This window comes from Cherax quadricarinatus, chromosome 54, assembly GCF_038502225.1.
Source record: "Cherax quadricarinatus isolate ZL_2023a chromosome 54, ASM3850222v1, whole genome shotgun sequence".
Taxonomy (NCBI): Eukaryota; Metazoa; Arthropoda; class Malacostraca; order Decapoda; family Parastacidae; genus Cherax; species Cherax quadricarinatus.
In genome coordinates, this window is record NC_091345.1 from 23,379,813 (window position 1) to 23,394,505 (window position 14,693).

Below are 14,693 nucleotides of genomic sequence, written 5' to 3' on the forward strand. Positions count from 1 at the left end.
ATATGGTTGGTGAGTTATAATGGTAAGTCACCAGGCTCTTCCAGGTTCACTCTCTTACTCTGCCTAGTTAGAAATGCATTTGCATGGCTTAAACCAGGTTTAGCCATGTACCAACTTGGGAAACCAAGTCAAAATGGCTCAGCCACTGGACAAAGCCGGGGGAGGGGGGTTATTTACTAACAGTATTTACATTGCTCCATTGGTCACTTAAGGTTTCACTCGTGAACAATGCTTCTGCTACAAGATCCGTAGTTATATCAGTGTGTTCTTCCTGCAGTTGAGAGTCAAAGTCTGCATTTTATATTTCCAAATGGTGTAAGAATCCAGTCAGGTACCGACATTTTCTGCAGGTCCTCAAGGTGTACTTTAAGGGGCACATCAGTTCCCCTGTTTTCTAGTATGTTCATTTTTCCCCTATAATCTACCTTCTCCACAATTATCACATTTGCTCTGTCTACTTTTTTTAAAGTGAAGTCCAGGACCTTTCCTTATTTCAGAGTAAATGCGATAGTAATGATGTACAAGGTAGATTCTTTCTTTCAACACACCGGCCGTATCCCACCGAGGCAGGGTGGCCCAAAAAGAAAAACGAAAGTTTCTCTTTTTAAATTTAGTAATATATACAGGAGAAGGGGTTACTAGCCCCTTGCTCCCGGCATTTTAGTCGCCTCTTACGACACGCATGGCTTACGGAGGAAGAATTCTGTTCCACTTCCCTATGGAGAACAAGGTAGATTATAGGTGAAAAATAAACACGATATTAGTAGACAGGGAAACTCACGCGCCTCTTAACTTCTCTTAATTTGTCAAGGTGTGTTGTGTATATTACCAAGTCGAGGGTCACCAGGTCACCAGGTCACCAGGTCACCAGGGAGGGTGGAAGGTCATACACAACACAACGCACATCCCCAGTCATTTATCGACTTCTTCTATAGTACCATCGACCTTTAGGGGTCGGTACTGACCACTTTAGGGAACTCAGTGTCATAAACCCAGCCTCGAGTACCTCAGTGATACCAGAAAGTTATAACATCACAGCTGTCAAGGGTAGAGGAGCTGCTGATATTTGAGTGATGTTACGGTAGTTGCTGGTAACTGAGTGATGACCAGTGTGAGGTTGGATGCTGGTAGTTGAGTGATGACTGGTGTGATAAGATAAGATAAGATTTCGTTCGGATTTTTAACCCCGGAGGGTTAGCCACCCAGGATAACCCAAGAGAGTCAGTGCGTCATCGAGGAGTGTCTAACTTATTTCCATTGCGACCCACACAAGTCGACTAACACCCAGGTACCTATTTGCTGCTAGGTGAACAGGACAACAGGTGTAAGGAAACGTGTCGAAATGTTTCCACCCGTCGGGAATCGAACCCGGGCCCTCCGTGTGTGAAGCGGGAGCTTTAGCCACCAGGCCACCGGGTTGGATGCTGGTAGTTGAGTGATGACTGGTGCGAGGTTGGATGCTGGGGTTCATCTCCTGCCACACTCACCATCAGTAAGGAACGCATAACGTCATAATAACTATCACTAACATGTGTAGGGTGGCAACATGACTTACGAAATCGTAATAAAATAAACAAATCAGTGATCAGTTGGCGTTTGAACCCCATGGCTGGGTAGTGGAGGCCCTCCAGCTGGTGGAGGCCCTCCAGCTGGTGGAGGCCCTCCAGTTGGTGGAGACCACTGGGCTGCAGTCCATGCCTCAATCCAGCCTTGAATATGGTGATAAGTTAAACTTATAGACAACATTCCTTTATACCACGTCATGCTAAATGTCTGTATTGTTTATTCTGCTTGTGAAGTAACTTGATACAGTACACAACACTTTGGTCCTTTCTGAGAGATTCATGGCGCCTAGAAACCTTCTCAAAGATTCAGCTAACAAGTGTCCATCAAAGTGTAGGAACCATTGATACCGAGGTTAGGTTAGGTTTGTCAGGAAGCAGGACAAGTGTTTCCTGACGCTGGTTTTAGTCATGTGATGACCCGCAGCTGGAACTTTTGGTCATCTGACCGAGGCCTTGAGCTGGCTTTCCCCTCCACCCCTTTAATTACCATTGGTGGCCATAGAGACGACTTTTAACTGAAGTGAAAAGTGAGAGGGTAAATACAGAGAGGAATCAACAATTAATAATATTTATTGCACCATTGACAACGTGTAGTGTGGCGGTGGGAACAAGGTATAAGGCTGAAAGTGCTCCCAGGCAGGTTACACAGGTGGTGGTGGTCCCTTATTCAGGTGCTTCCAGACAGGTTACACAGGTGGTGGTCCCTTCTATTCAGGTGCTTCCAGGTGGGTCACGCAGGTGGTGACTATCTTGTCAGGGGGACTTGTGCCTATATGTAGGTGACGCATGCTGAGTCAGACTACTGACTTCTACGACACCTTATTGTGTAGCATAGGGTAGCCTGTCCTGTAGCCTAGAGTAGTCTGTCCTGTAGCCTAGGGTAGCCTGTCCTGTAGACTAGGGCAGCCTGTCCTGTAGCCTGTCATGTAGACTAGAGTAGTCTGTCTTGTAGCCTAGGGTAGCCTGTCTTGTACTCTAGAGCAGTCTGTCCTGTAGCATAGAGTTGCCTGTTCTGTAGCCCAGAGTAGCCTGTCATGTATGAAAGGGTAGCCAGTCATGCAGCCTGTTTTGTAGCCTAGGATAGTCGGTCGTGTAGCCTAAGGTAGCCAGTCATGTAGCCTAGAGTAGCCTGTCATGTAGCCTAGGAGACTCAGTCATATAGTCCAGGATAGTCAGTCAAGTAGCCTAAGGTAGCCTGTCATATAAACTTGAGTAGCCTGTTATGTAACCTAGAGTAACCTAGAGAAACCTTTCATATAGCCTAGAGTAACCTATCCTGTAGCCTAGCGTAGTCTGTCATGTAGCCTAGAGTAGCCTATCATGTAGCCTAGGGTAGCCTTTTCTATAGCCTAGAGTAGCCTGTCATGTATCCTAGGGTAGCCTGTCATGTAGCCTAGAGTAGCTTGTCATGTAGCCTAGAGTAGCCTATTATATAGCCTAGGGTAGGCATTCAAGTAGCCTAGAGTAGCCAGTCACGTAGCCTTGGGTAGCCAGTCATGTAGCCTAGAATAGCATGTCATGTAGCCTAGAGTAGCCTGTCATGTAGCCTAGGATAGTCTGTTACGTACCCTAGGAGCCTGTCTTATAGCACAGGGTAACCTGTCTCGTAGCACAGGATAGCCTGTCATGTAGCTTAGGGTAGCCTATCTTGTAGTCTATGGTAGTCTGTCATGTAGCCTAGAGTAGCCATTATCAAGTCATGGGATGATAATCATGCACAAAGCTTCATCGGTTTCCATCTGCAACTTGTAAACCAGTAGTTGCAACTCTGGTACCGAGACTTCTGAGAGCGTATTTGTTGACCGTGTCTTCCTTACGGGTATTATAGGCTGTTCAACACATTTCTGTAAACAAGACAGACATAACAGACAACCCGTCACTTGTGGTGGCAGCGGTGGCGCTATAGTTTATTTTTCTGCTTTTCTGTCCTCACTGTCCACTGCTCACTGCACCTGTTAACCCTTTCGGGGCCTAGTTCCTAGGCCTTTTGTGTATCCATATGCTCTTGCGCTACCCACCACAGGATGGATATTGGGTGCACAATAAACTAGCCACTTCGGTAGCAAAATCCGAAAAAAATCTAATCTGTCCACTTCTTAGCAGAGTAGTCTGTCATGGACAGAATAGCCTGTCACTGTAACCCCAGGTAGCCTCTCCTGTACCCGGGCTTGTTGTTCAACCTATTATAGTTTACCTTTTAGCCTAGGGTAGCTTGTCATGAAGCATAGGGTAGCTTGTTAGGTAGCTTAGAGTAGCTTCTTACATAGCCTTGGGTAGCTTATTTTAGGCTAGTACAGCCTTTAATGTTACTTAGTGTAGCCTATGTTGTCTAAAGCAGTCTACTGTGTTGCTTACAGTAGCATGTTGTCAAATCTTGGGTCATCTATCACGTCACTGTGTAGTCTAGGTTAGTCTGTTCGTGCCTAGAGTAATGCTCTGTGTATCCTAGGATAGTCTGTAAGATAGCCTGTCATATAGTCAAGAGCAGATGAAGCCTGTCGTGTAGACAAACACAGCCTACTCAGCACAGCACGCGCTAGGCTAGCAACTGATCTAAAATAATCAACCCTTTTTTACCTTTGTTAGTTAGTCCATTAGGGTAATGCACTCTAGTTTACATATAAATAAGGGTTATACGTATCTAAATTTCTATGATACTTGGGTTGTGTGTACTAGGTCCCCAGACAGTCAGGTCACTAGAGTTTGAGGCTCTGACCTTAGTTACTACAAGTCAGCAGCCAGGTCACTTGAACAAGACGAACTGACTCTAGTCCCTTACAGTGTAACTAGCAGGTCATTGAGTCACTTGGAACTGACCCTGGTTGCTACTAGGTCATCAGGAAGTGACGCTAGTTGCTACAAGGTAACAAGTAGTCCACTAGGCCATCAGGAAGTGACCCTGGTTGCTACAAGGTAACAAGCAGACCATCAGAGCACCTGGAAGTGACTCTGACACAAGCCACAAACTTCCCACACTAGAAGCTCTCATCAAGTCACCAGTCTGATATAATTTTGTATTTTTCCTCCACAAGTCAAACTTGTTTTCCTTGTCTTGTTATTTACATATGGTGGGAGTTAGAGTGGAGTGTTGAGTGGAGGAACGGTAGGTGCTAGTCCACAGCCCACTCTTGTTCTACTGATACGAGCTGGCTTGGCATTAACCCTGGCATCTACAAGCATTGTAGCTTCTACCTGAAAGCCCACTACTTGGGCTGGGGTCAAGGAAGGACAGCCTTGACCTCACCGCTACACCTATCTACCCTATACATGTGTGTGTACCTTCAGCTGACATTGCTTGGTGTCACGTCAGTTTCCTTACACATTTTTGTCTTCTGTTGGCTTAAAAAACTCCATCTCATGCGTGTAGTCCATTGTCTCGAGAAATTAATTTTGTTGACATTATACACACTAATTCCCTTGTCCCGGAGACCCGGTCTGGGTATTCTTATACACAAATTAAATCAAGAAAGTTTAAAAAAATCTCATTGTTTCTGGCTTCGAAAAATACATAGACATACTTGGACGTAAATGCTATCTCCAGTCTTTATTTCTAATATATATATATATATATATATATATATATATATATATATATATATATATATATATATATATATATATATATATATATATATATATATATATATATATATATATATATACATTGTACACCAGATTATAAATTACTGAAACAAGTTCCTGGAGGTTACTGTGAATACTCTGGGGATACTATGGTAGTATGGTAGAGGACAGGTCTCTGACCTCCACACCCTCTTTCTCAGTGTGAGGGCGTCCCATCTTCCTCAGAGAGCGTTCTCATGGCTTCTTTGGTGGTGGTCGTCGTAATAACACAGAATTAGCTCGTATATGTGACCACAGCTTCTACGATCATAATCCCTAGTACCATAGTTTCTGGAACTGTAGCCTCTGGTACCATAACCTCTGGAACTGTAGCCTCTGGTACCATAACCTCTGGAACTGTAGCCTTTGGGAATGTAGCCTCAGGAACTGTAGCCTCTGGTACCATAACCTCTGGAACTGTAGCCTTTGGGAATGTAGCCTCAGGAACTGTAGCCTCTGGTACCATAACCTCTGGAACTGTAGCCTTTGGGAATGTAGCCTCAGGAACTGTAGCCTCTGGTACCATAACCTCTGGAACTGTAGCCTTTGGGAATGTAGCCTCAGGAACTGTAGCCTCTGGTACCATAACCTCTGGAACCGTAGCCTCTGGGAATGTAGCCTCTGGAACTGTAGCCTCTGGAACCATAACCTCTAGAAATGTAACCTTTGGAACTGTAGCCTTTGGGTCCACATCTTCTAAGACCATAGCCTTTAGGGTAATGTGACGAGACTTACACAGACTCCTGACTTACACAGTCTCCAGACTTACACAGTCTCCAGACTTACACAGTCTCCAGACTTACACAGTCTCCAGACTTGCACAGTGAGGGCAGGAAAACTCACATAACATGAAAGCCTTAGGCACACACACATACAAACATATGTGCACACGTTCTCCCACAGGCACACACAACAGAAAGACAACCGGAAACGCGCGCACACACACACACACACACACACACACACACACACACACACACACACACACACACACACACACACACACAGCAGCACATTAACACTGATACAAATGTAGCCTCAACATCTGTGCTTGACCGGTGACAGCTGCGGCGGACAGTCACCTGCCACAAGCGTTTATCTATCACAAGCGGCCATCTGCCACAAGCGGTCACCTGCCACAAGCGGCCATCTGCCACAAGCGGTCACCTGCCACAAGCGGCCACCTGCCACAGGCGGTCACCGGCCATACGTTAACGGCTCTTCAAGAGGTAAACATGAACACTCCACATTAAGACTACACTTAACATTACTGGAAGACTCTGGATTCTGTTGTTTAAAATCACTTGTCTGTTTTTCTTAATAAATCTATAGACGCAACAACAGTAAACTACAAATATTTTTTATACATCTAAATACATATTTTTTACTTTTCTATCTCTTCTATAAACAGTTTGTTTCACATATATTTTGATACATTTGTTTAGACTTAGAACTTTGAAAACGAAAGTGACACTGGTGGTTCAGTGCCAGGGAGAGGCACTGGCAACCGCCAGTGCCTCTCCCTGGCACAGCTAGGCGTGACAGCTGGACGCTACAGTGCTAAATAATAATACAGTGAGACAATAAGTATACGTGCTCGCTCGTCCGTGCAGAGTGCACGGCACCTGCCTCTCTCTCTCTCTTTCAATAAATGACGTGCTGACCTCTGTCTTTTAGCACGTAGAGTATGCGCGTCTGTCAGCACCCTTGGTGTGCACGTCTGTCAGCGCCCCTGGTGTGCACGTTTCTCAGCATCCAGGTAATTCTAAATCAATATGATTAATGAAGATTGTTAGAGGCAGTGGATGGCAGGTGGTAACGAGCGAGCACGTATTGTAGGGTTATACATGAGTAAGGTGGCCACGGTAGCAACACTGACCCAGGCGACCAACACTAACAACGACCACTCTCAACATTGCTGCTGCAACACACTCAAGAGGCCTATACAAAATATAATGAAGTTGAGCTTGGTGGTTGAGAGGGTGGCGTAGGTAGGCTGGCCACCTGGGATCCAGTGACCCTATGATCTTATATCACAGCTAAAACACCACTGGTAACACACACAAACACAGACCAACAAGGCTTATTCCTTATATCAAAGCTTATTCCTTAGGTAGCACTAAAGATGGATTGGGCAAATACTTTTGTTAGTGGGTTTGAGAAGGACGTGTTTCTCCTTCCATGTGTTCTTATATTCTTAACAGAGCCATGGTAGCTCTCCTAATGGAAAAATAACCATAAATGCAATATAATCCGATGCTATAAGCCCACACAGTGGGATTTATCAAGTCACAAACAGATCTGCCCGAGCAAAGACTACATGAGCATATATGTTGTGTGGAGTCAGGTGGAGAATGTTGGGTAGGCTGTATAAGAGAGGAACCAGGACGGGACCTCTAACACAGCCTACCCAACATTTTACACCTGACTCCACACTATATTCATGTACTTTTTACTCGGGTACATCTGTTGGTGACTTGATAAGGCCCACTGTGTGGGCGAAACGCATGTCTTTTTCCATCGAGTAGGTATTTTATACCATGTGTCTCCATCAGCTCTCCCAAGCTGTGTTAGCTCTGTACATGAATGGTATACAATATCGACAAGATGAAAATTAGACACATGAGCAACATCTGGGTATCCTTACTGTAGACGTTTCGCCCACCAGTGGCTTTATCAATATAAGGACATAATGTGAAGACTTATATACAAAAGATGAGGTAATGAGTCCCTCAACCTCGCAGGTGGTGAAGAGGAAGTGCAGCACGTTATGAAGTTGGTGGTTCACAACGGTGCTGCACTTCCTTCAACACTTCGATGATCATCACCAACTTCAAGGTCGAGGAAGTGATTACTTAATGTTTCGTATATAAGTCTTCACATTATGACCTGATATTGATGAACTCACTGGCTGGAGAAACGTCTACAGTAAGGATACCCAGATGTACATGTGTCTAAGTTTTATATCAGCTCTCCCAAGCTATGTTAACTCTCCCAAGCTAAGTTAGCTCTCCCAAGCTATGTTAGCTCTCCCAAGCTATGTTAGCTCTCCCAAGCTATGTTAGCACCCACAAGGGCTACACGTAGCCTCAACTGCTGCTGGGTCAGCAACTCGCAGACAAAGAAGAGAATACTAATGTTAGTCATTTCCAGGAGTACCATTGTTGTAAACGACCTGAAGAATGATTGGTCAGACACTTGTGCAACACCTAGCTGTCTTTATTGTTGACACGTTTCACCTACAAGGTAAGCTTCTTCAGTCAAATACAGAGTCAGCAGGAGTAACAGTGAAGTAAAGAGGATGTAATCAGTCCATCAACCTTGGAGAAAAATTATTTGAGGTGATCAGTCCCTCAGCCTGGAGAAGAGTTCATCTCCATGGTCTGGTACTCAACTCTTTTCCAGGCTGAGGGACTGACCACCTCAACTACTTCTTCTCCAAGGTTGATGGACTAATTACATCATCTTTATTTCATTACCACTGTTGCCTTTGTATCGGACTGAACAAGCCTACCATGTAGGCGAAACATTTCCTCAATAAAGACACCCAGGTGTTGAACAGCTGCCTCACTCCTCAACTTGCCGGTTTTCTAAACTATTTAGGTACCATTATCGTACGATAAACTACTTACGATAATTTTACTAGTGTGTACATGTACTTAAATAAACGTACTCAACCAAGGACTAAATGTTCAGTTGAAATCAAGAAATAAATTTCACTGGAATGAAGTGATTAAAGCTTTCGACTCAAGGCTGACGGAGGACTGACTACCTCAAAACGCCGCCTCTTCTTCCCCGTTCTCCTTTGTATGGACCGATGAAGCCACTGTGTGGCGAAACGTGTCCTCAAACGTTTCCACTTGACTGAGAATGGCAGACACTGACTGAGAGTGGCAAACACTTGACTGAGAGTGGCAGACACTGACTGAGAGTGGCAGACACTGACTGAGAGTGGCAGACACTGACTGAGAGTGGCAAACACTTGACTGAGAGTGGCAGACACTTGACTGAGAGTGGCAGACACTGACTGAGAGTGGCAGACACTGACTGAGAGTGGCAGACACTGACTGAGAGTGGCAGACACTGACTGAGAGTGGCAAACACTTGACTGAGAGTGGCAAACACTGACTGAGAGTGGCAGACACTGACTGAGAGTGGCAGACACTGACTGAGAGTGGCAGACACTGACTGAGAGTGGCAGACACTGACTGAGAGTGGCAAACACTTGACTGAGAGTGGCAGACACTTGACTGAGAGTGGCAGACACTTGACTGAGAGTGGCAGACACTGACTGAGAGTGGCAAACACTTGACTGAGAGTGGCAGACACTGACTGAGAGTGGCAAACACTTGACTGAGAGTGGCAGACACTGACTGAGAGTGGCAAACACTTGACTGAGAGTGGCAGACACTTGACTGAGAGTGGCAGACACTGATTGAGAGTGGCAAACACTTGACTGAGAGTGGCAGACACTGACTGAGAGTGGCAAACACTTGACTGAGAGTGGCAGACACTGACTGAAAGTGGCAGACACTTGACTAAGAGTGGCAGACACTGACTGAGAGTGGCAAACACTTGACTGAGAGTGGCAGACACTTGACTGAGAGTGGCAGACACTGACTGAGAGTGGCAGACACTGACTGAGAGTGGCAAACACTTGACTGAGAGTGGCAGACACTTGACTGAGAGTGGCAGACACTGACTGAGAGTGGCAGACACTGACTGAGAGTGGCAGACACTTGACTAAGAGTGGCAGACACTGACTGAGAGTGGCAGACACTGACTGAGAGTGGCAGACACTGACTGAGAGTGGCAGACACTTGACTGAGAGTGGCAGACACTTGACTGAGAGTGGCAGACACTGACTGAGAGTGGCAGACACTTGACTGAGAGTGGCAAACACTTGACTGAGAGTGGCAGACACTTGACTGAGAGTGGCAGACACTTGACTGAGAGTGGCAGACACTGACTGAGAGTGGCAGACACTGACTGAGAGTGGCAGACACTGACTGAGAGTGGCAGACACTTGACTAAGAGTGGCAGACACTGACTGAGAGTGGCAGACACTGACTGAGAGTGGCAGACACTGACTGAGAGTGGCAGACACTGACTGAGAGTGGCAGACACTTGACTGAGAGTGGCAGACACTTGACTGAGAGTGGCAAACACTTGACTGAGAGTGGCAGACACTGACTGAGAGTGACAGACACTTGACTGAGAGTGGCAGACACTTGACTGAGAGTGGCAGACACTGAGAGTGGCACAAACTCTGAGAGTGGCACTGAAAATGGCAGACACTGTACTCACACTCCTGACACTGTACTGACACTATGTACTCAGTGCTGACACTGTACTAAGTGTTGACACTGTGTACTGAGTGCTGACACTGCTGACATTAAATGCTGACACTGAGTGCTGACACTGTGTGATGATACTAAGTGCTGACACTGAGTGATGACACTAAGTGCTGACACTGAGTGCAGACACTGCTGACATTAAATGCTGACACTGAGTGGTGACACTGAGTGATGACACTGAGTGCTGACACTGAATGCTGACACTGAATGCTGACACTGAGTGGTGACACTGAGTGCTGACACTGAGTGCTGACACTGAGTGCTGACACTGAGTGCTGACACTGAGTGGTGACACTGAGTGGTGACACTGAGTGGTGACACTGAGTGCTGACACTGAGTGCTGACACTGAGTGCTGACACTGAGTGCTGACACTGAGTGGTGACACTGAGTGGTGACACTGAGTGCTGACACTGAGTGCTGACACTGAGTGCTGACACTGAGTGCTGACACTAAGTGCTGACACTGAGTGCTGACACTGAGTGCTGACACTGAGTGCTGACACTGAGTGCTGACACTAAGTGCTGACACTGAGTGCTGACACTGAGTGCTGACACTGAATGCTGACACTGAATGCTGACACTGAGTGGTGACACTGAGTGGTGACACTGAGTGGTGACACTGAGTGGTGACACTGAGTGGTGACACTGAGTGCTGACACTGAGTGCTGACACTGAGTGCTGACACTAAGTGCTGACACTGAGTGCTGACACTGAGTGCTGACACTGAGTGGTGACACTGAGTGGTGACACTGAGTGCTGACACTGAGTGCTGACACTGAGTGGTGACACTGAGTGGTGACACTGAGTGGTGACACTGAGTGCTGACACTGAGTGCTGACACTGAGTGCTGACACTGAGTGCTGACACTGAGTGGTGACACTGAGTGGTGACACTGAGTGGTGACACTGAGTGGTGACACTGAGTGGTGACACTGAGTGGTGACACTGAGTGCTGACACTGAGTGCTGACACTGAGTGCTGACACTGAGTGCTGACACTGAGTGGTGACACTGAGTGGTGACACTGAGTGGTGACACTGAGTGGTGACACTGAGTGGTGACACTGAGTGGTGACACTGAGTGCTGACACTGAGTGGTGACACTGAGTGGTGACACTGAGTGGTGACACTGAGTGCTGACACTGAGTGGTGACACTGAGTGGTGACACTGAGTGCTGACACTGAGTGCTGACACTGAGTGCTGACACTGAGTGCTGACGCTGAGTGCTGAAACAACAGTGACGTCACTGTATGCTGCATGAAACAACGGTAACGTCACATAATAATAATAATAATAATAATAATAATAATAATAATCATATTATTATTATTATTATTATTATTATTATTATTATTATTATTATTATTATTATTATTATTATCATTATTATTATTATTATTAATAGCACCATGAGACCAGAAGTTGTGAAGCGAAGCCCAGGAGCTGTGGTTCAACCCCCTTGAGATACAAGCGGGTGAGTAAAGGTTGCCAGGTGTGTGCATGCAGGTCCATAACTTAGTGTGCAGGTGTATAAAAGCAAAGTTCACAAGTGCAATTATGAGACAGGTGTACAGTGTTTGAGGCAAGTGTCTAGTGCTGGAGGCGAGTATACAGGTGCTAAGGGCAGGTGTACAGTGCTGGAGGCAGGTGTCTAGTGCTGGAGGCGAGTATACAGGTGCTAAGGGCAGGTGTACAGTGCTGGAGGCAGGTGTACAAGTGCTGGAGGTAGGAGGTACAGTGCTGGAGGCAGGTATACAAGTGCTGGAGGCAGGTGTAAGGTGCTAGGTGGAGTCATACAGGTGCTAGATGGAAGTAAACAGGCGCTGAAGCCAAAGGTACAGGTGTTAGATGGAGGTGTATAGGTGTTGGAGGCAGGTGTACAGGTGCATTTTCAACATGCCATGACAAATGCACCAGGAGAGATACACTTTTCTGCTGCTGTAGAAAACGTGTGTACAGGTGTAAACATGTGCAGATGTAAATATGTGCAGAGGTACACATGTGCAGGTGTAAACATGTACAGGTGTAAACATGTGCAGGGGTACACATGTGCAGGTGTAAACATGTACAGGTGTAAACATGTGCAGAGGTACACATGTGCAGGTGTAAACATGTACAGGTGTAAACATGTGCAGGTGTAAACAGTTATGTGTTGGTGTAAACAGTTATGTGCAGGTGTAGATAGTTAAGTGCAGTTGTAGACAATTAAGTGCAGATGTAGACAGTTAAGTGCAGGTGTAGACAGTTAAGCGGAGGTGTAGACAGTTAAGTGCAGGTGTAGACAATTAAGTGCAGGTGTAGACAGTTAAGCGGAGGTGTAGACAGTTAAGTGCAGGTGTAGACAATTAAGTGCAGGTGTAGACAGTTATGTGCAGGTGTACACAGTTATGTGCATTTGTAGACAGTTAAGTGCAGTTGTAAACAGTTAAGTGCAGGTGTAGACAGTTATGTGCAAAAGTGCTTCAATATTTACTAAATTACAAGTGCAAAGGTGCAGAAATATTCACTAAATTACAAGTGCAAAGGTGCAGAAATATACACTAAATTACAAGTGCAAAGGTGCAGAAATATTCACTAAATTACAAGTGCAAAGGTGCAGAAATATTCACTAAATTACAAGTACAAATGTGCAGAAATATTCACTAAATTACAAGTACAAAGGTGCAGAAATTATCACAAAGTTACAAGTACAAAGGTGCAGAAATATTAACAAAGTTACAAGTGCAAAGGTGCAGAAATATTCACTAAGTTACAAGTGCAAAGGTGCAGAAATATTCACTAAATTACAAGTGCAAAGGTGCAGAAATATTCACTAAGTTACAAGTGCAAAGGTGCAGAAATATTCACTAAATTACAAGTGCAAAGGTGCAGAAATATTCACTAAATTACAAGTGCAAAGGTGCAGAAATATTCACTAAATTACAAGTGCAAAGGTGCAGAAATATTCACTAAATTACAAGTGCAAAGGTGCAGAAATATTCACTAAATTACAAGTACAAATGTGCAGAAATACTCACTAAATTACAAGTACAAAGGTGCAGAAATATTAACACAGTTACAAGTGCAAAAGTGCTTCAATATTCACTAAGTTACAAGTGGATCAAGTTACTCACTGAAAAGTTATACAGAAACCATGTAACATTCCCCGTACTTAGTGGGCAGTTAGGTGAAGAATTAGTTAGGTGAAGAATTAGTTAGGAGAGGAATTAGTTAAGTGAAAAGTTGATTAGGTGAAGAATTAGTTAGGTGAAGAGTTAGGTGAAGAATAGTTAGGTGAAGAGTTAGTTAGGTGAAGAGTTAGTTAGGTGAAGAGTTAGTTAGGTGAAGAGTTAAGGTGAAGAGATAGTTAGGTGAAGAGTTAGTTAGGTGAAGAGTTAGTTAGATGAAGAGTTAGTTAGATGAAGAGTTAGTTATGTGAAGAATTAGATATGTGAAGAATTAGTTAGGTGAAGAGTTGATTAGGTGAAGAATTAGTTAAGTAAAGAGTTAGTTAGGTGAAGAGTTAGTTAGGTGAAGAGTTAGTTAGATGAAGAGTTAGTTATGTGAAGAATTAGATATGTGAAGAATTAGTTAGGTGAAGAGTTGATTAGGTGAAGAATTAGTTAAGTAAAGAGTTAGTTAGGTGAAGAGTTAGTTAGGTGAAGAGTTAGTTAGGTGAAGAGTAGTTAGGTGAAGAATTAGTTAAGTAAAGAGTTAGTTAGGTGAAGAGTAGTTAGGTGAAGAGTTAGTTAGGTGAAGAGTTAGTTAGGTGAAGAGTAGTTAGGTGAAGAATTAGTTAAGTAAAGAGTTAGTTAGGTGAAGAGTTAGTTAGGTGAAGAGTTAGTTAGGTGAAGAGTAGTTAGGTGAAGAATTAGTTAGGTGAAGAGTAGTTAGGTGAAGAATTAGTTAGGTGAAGAGTTAAGGTGAAGAGTTAGTTAGGTGAAGAGTTAGTTAGGTGAAGAGTTAGTTAGGTGAGGAGTTAATGGAAGAGTTAAGGTTGTGAAGTTAGTTCTGCTATGTAAGGTCATCACTGTTATGTACACTCAATGTAACACGTCCAGTACAAGTAATACTGTACACTAAATCTGTGAATGTACAGTTGTACTGGTGTTATGATGTACAGTAGGTACAGTTGTACTGGTGTTATGATGTACAGTAGGTACAGTTGTACTG

The 14,693-nt window shown here is 44.6% G+C and overlaps 1 protein-coding gene across 1 annotated transcript; it reads right to left on the bottom strand.

Annotated features, from left to right (window-relative positions):
• Nucleotides 1–2,119: 2,119 nt before the first annotated feature.
• LOC138854298 (streptococcal hemagglutinin-like) lies at nucleotides 2,120–12,670 on the bottom strand. Its single transcript, XM_070096529.1, has 3 exons — nucleotides 12,563–12,670; nucleotides 6,354–10,539; nucleotides 2,120–6,319 (listed from the first exon to the last, which is right to left on the bottom strand). Exons 1-2 carry the CDS (start codon nucleotides 12,668–12,670, stop codon nucleotides 8,920–8,922), a joined length of 1,728 nt encoding a protein of 575 aa, XP_069952630.1. The 3' UTR covers nucleotides 2,120–6,319; nucleotides 6,354–8,919.
• Between the last annotated feature and the right edge of the window lie 2,023 nt (nucleotides 12,671–14,693).

Excerpts from the sequence above, each read along its gene's own strand:
- LOC138854298 (XM_070096529.1), bottom strand. The coding sequence starts at position 12,670 with ATGTTTACACCTGTACATGTTTACACCTGCACATGTGTACCTCTGCAC. Across the intron at positions 10,540-12,562 it reads CCCTGCACATGTTTACACCT|TACAGTGTCAGCACTGAGTA; the intron begins GTACATGTTTAC and ends GTCAACACTTAG.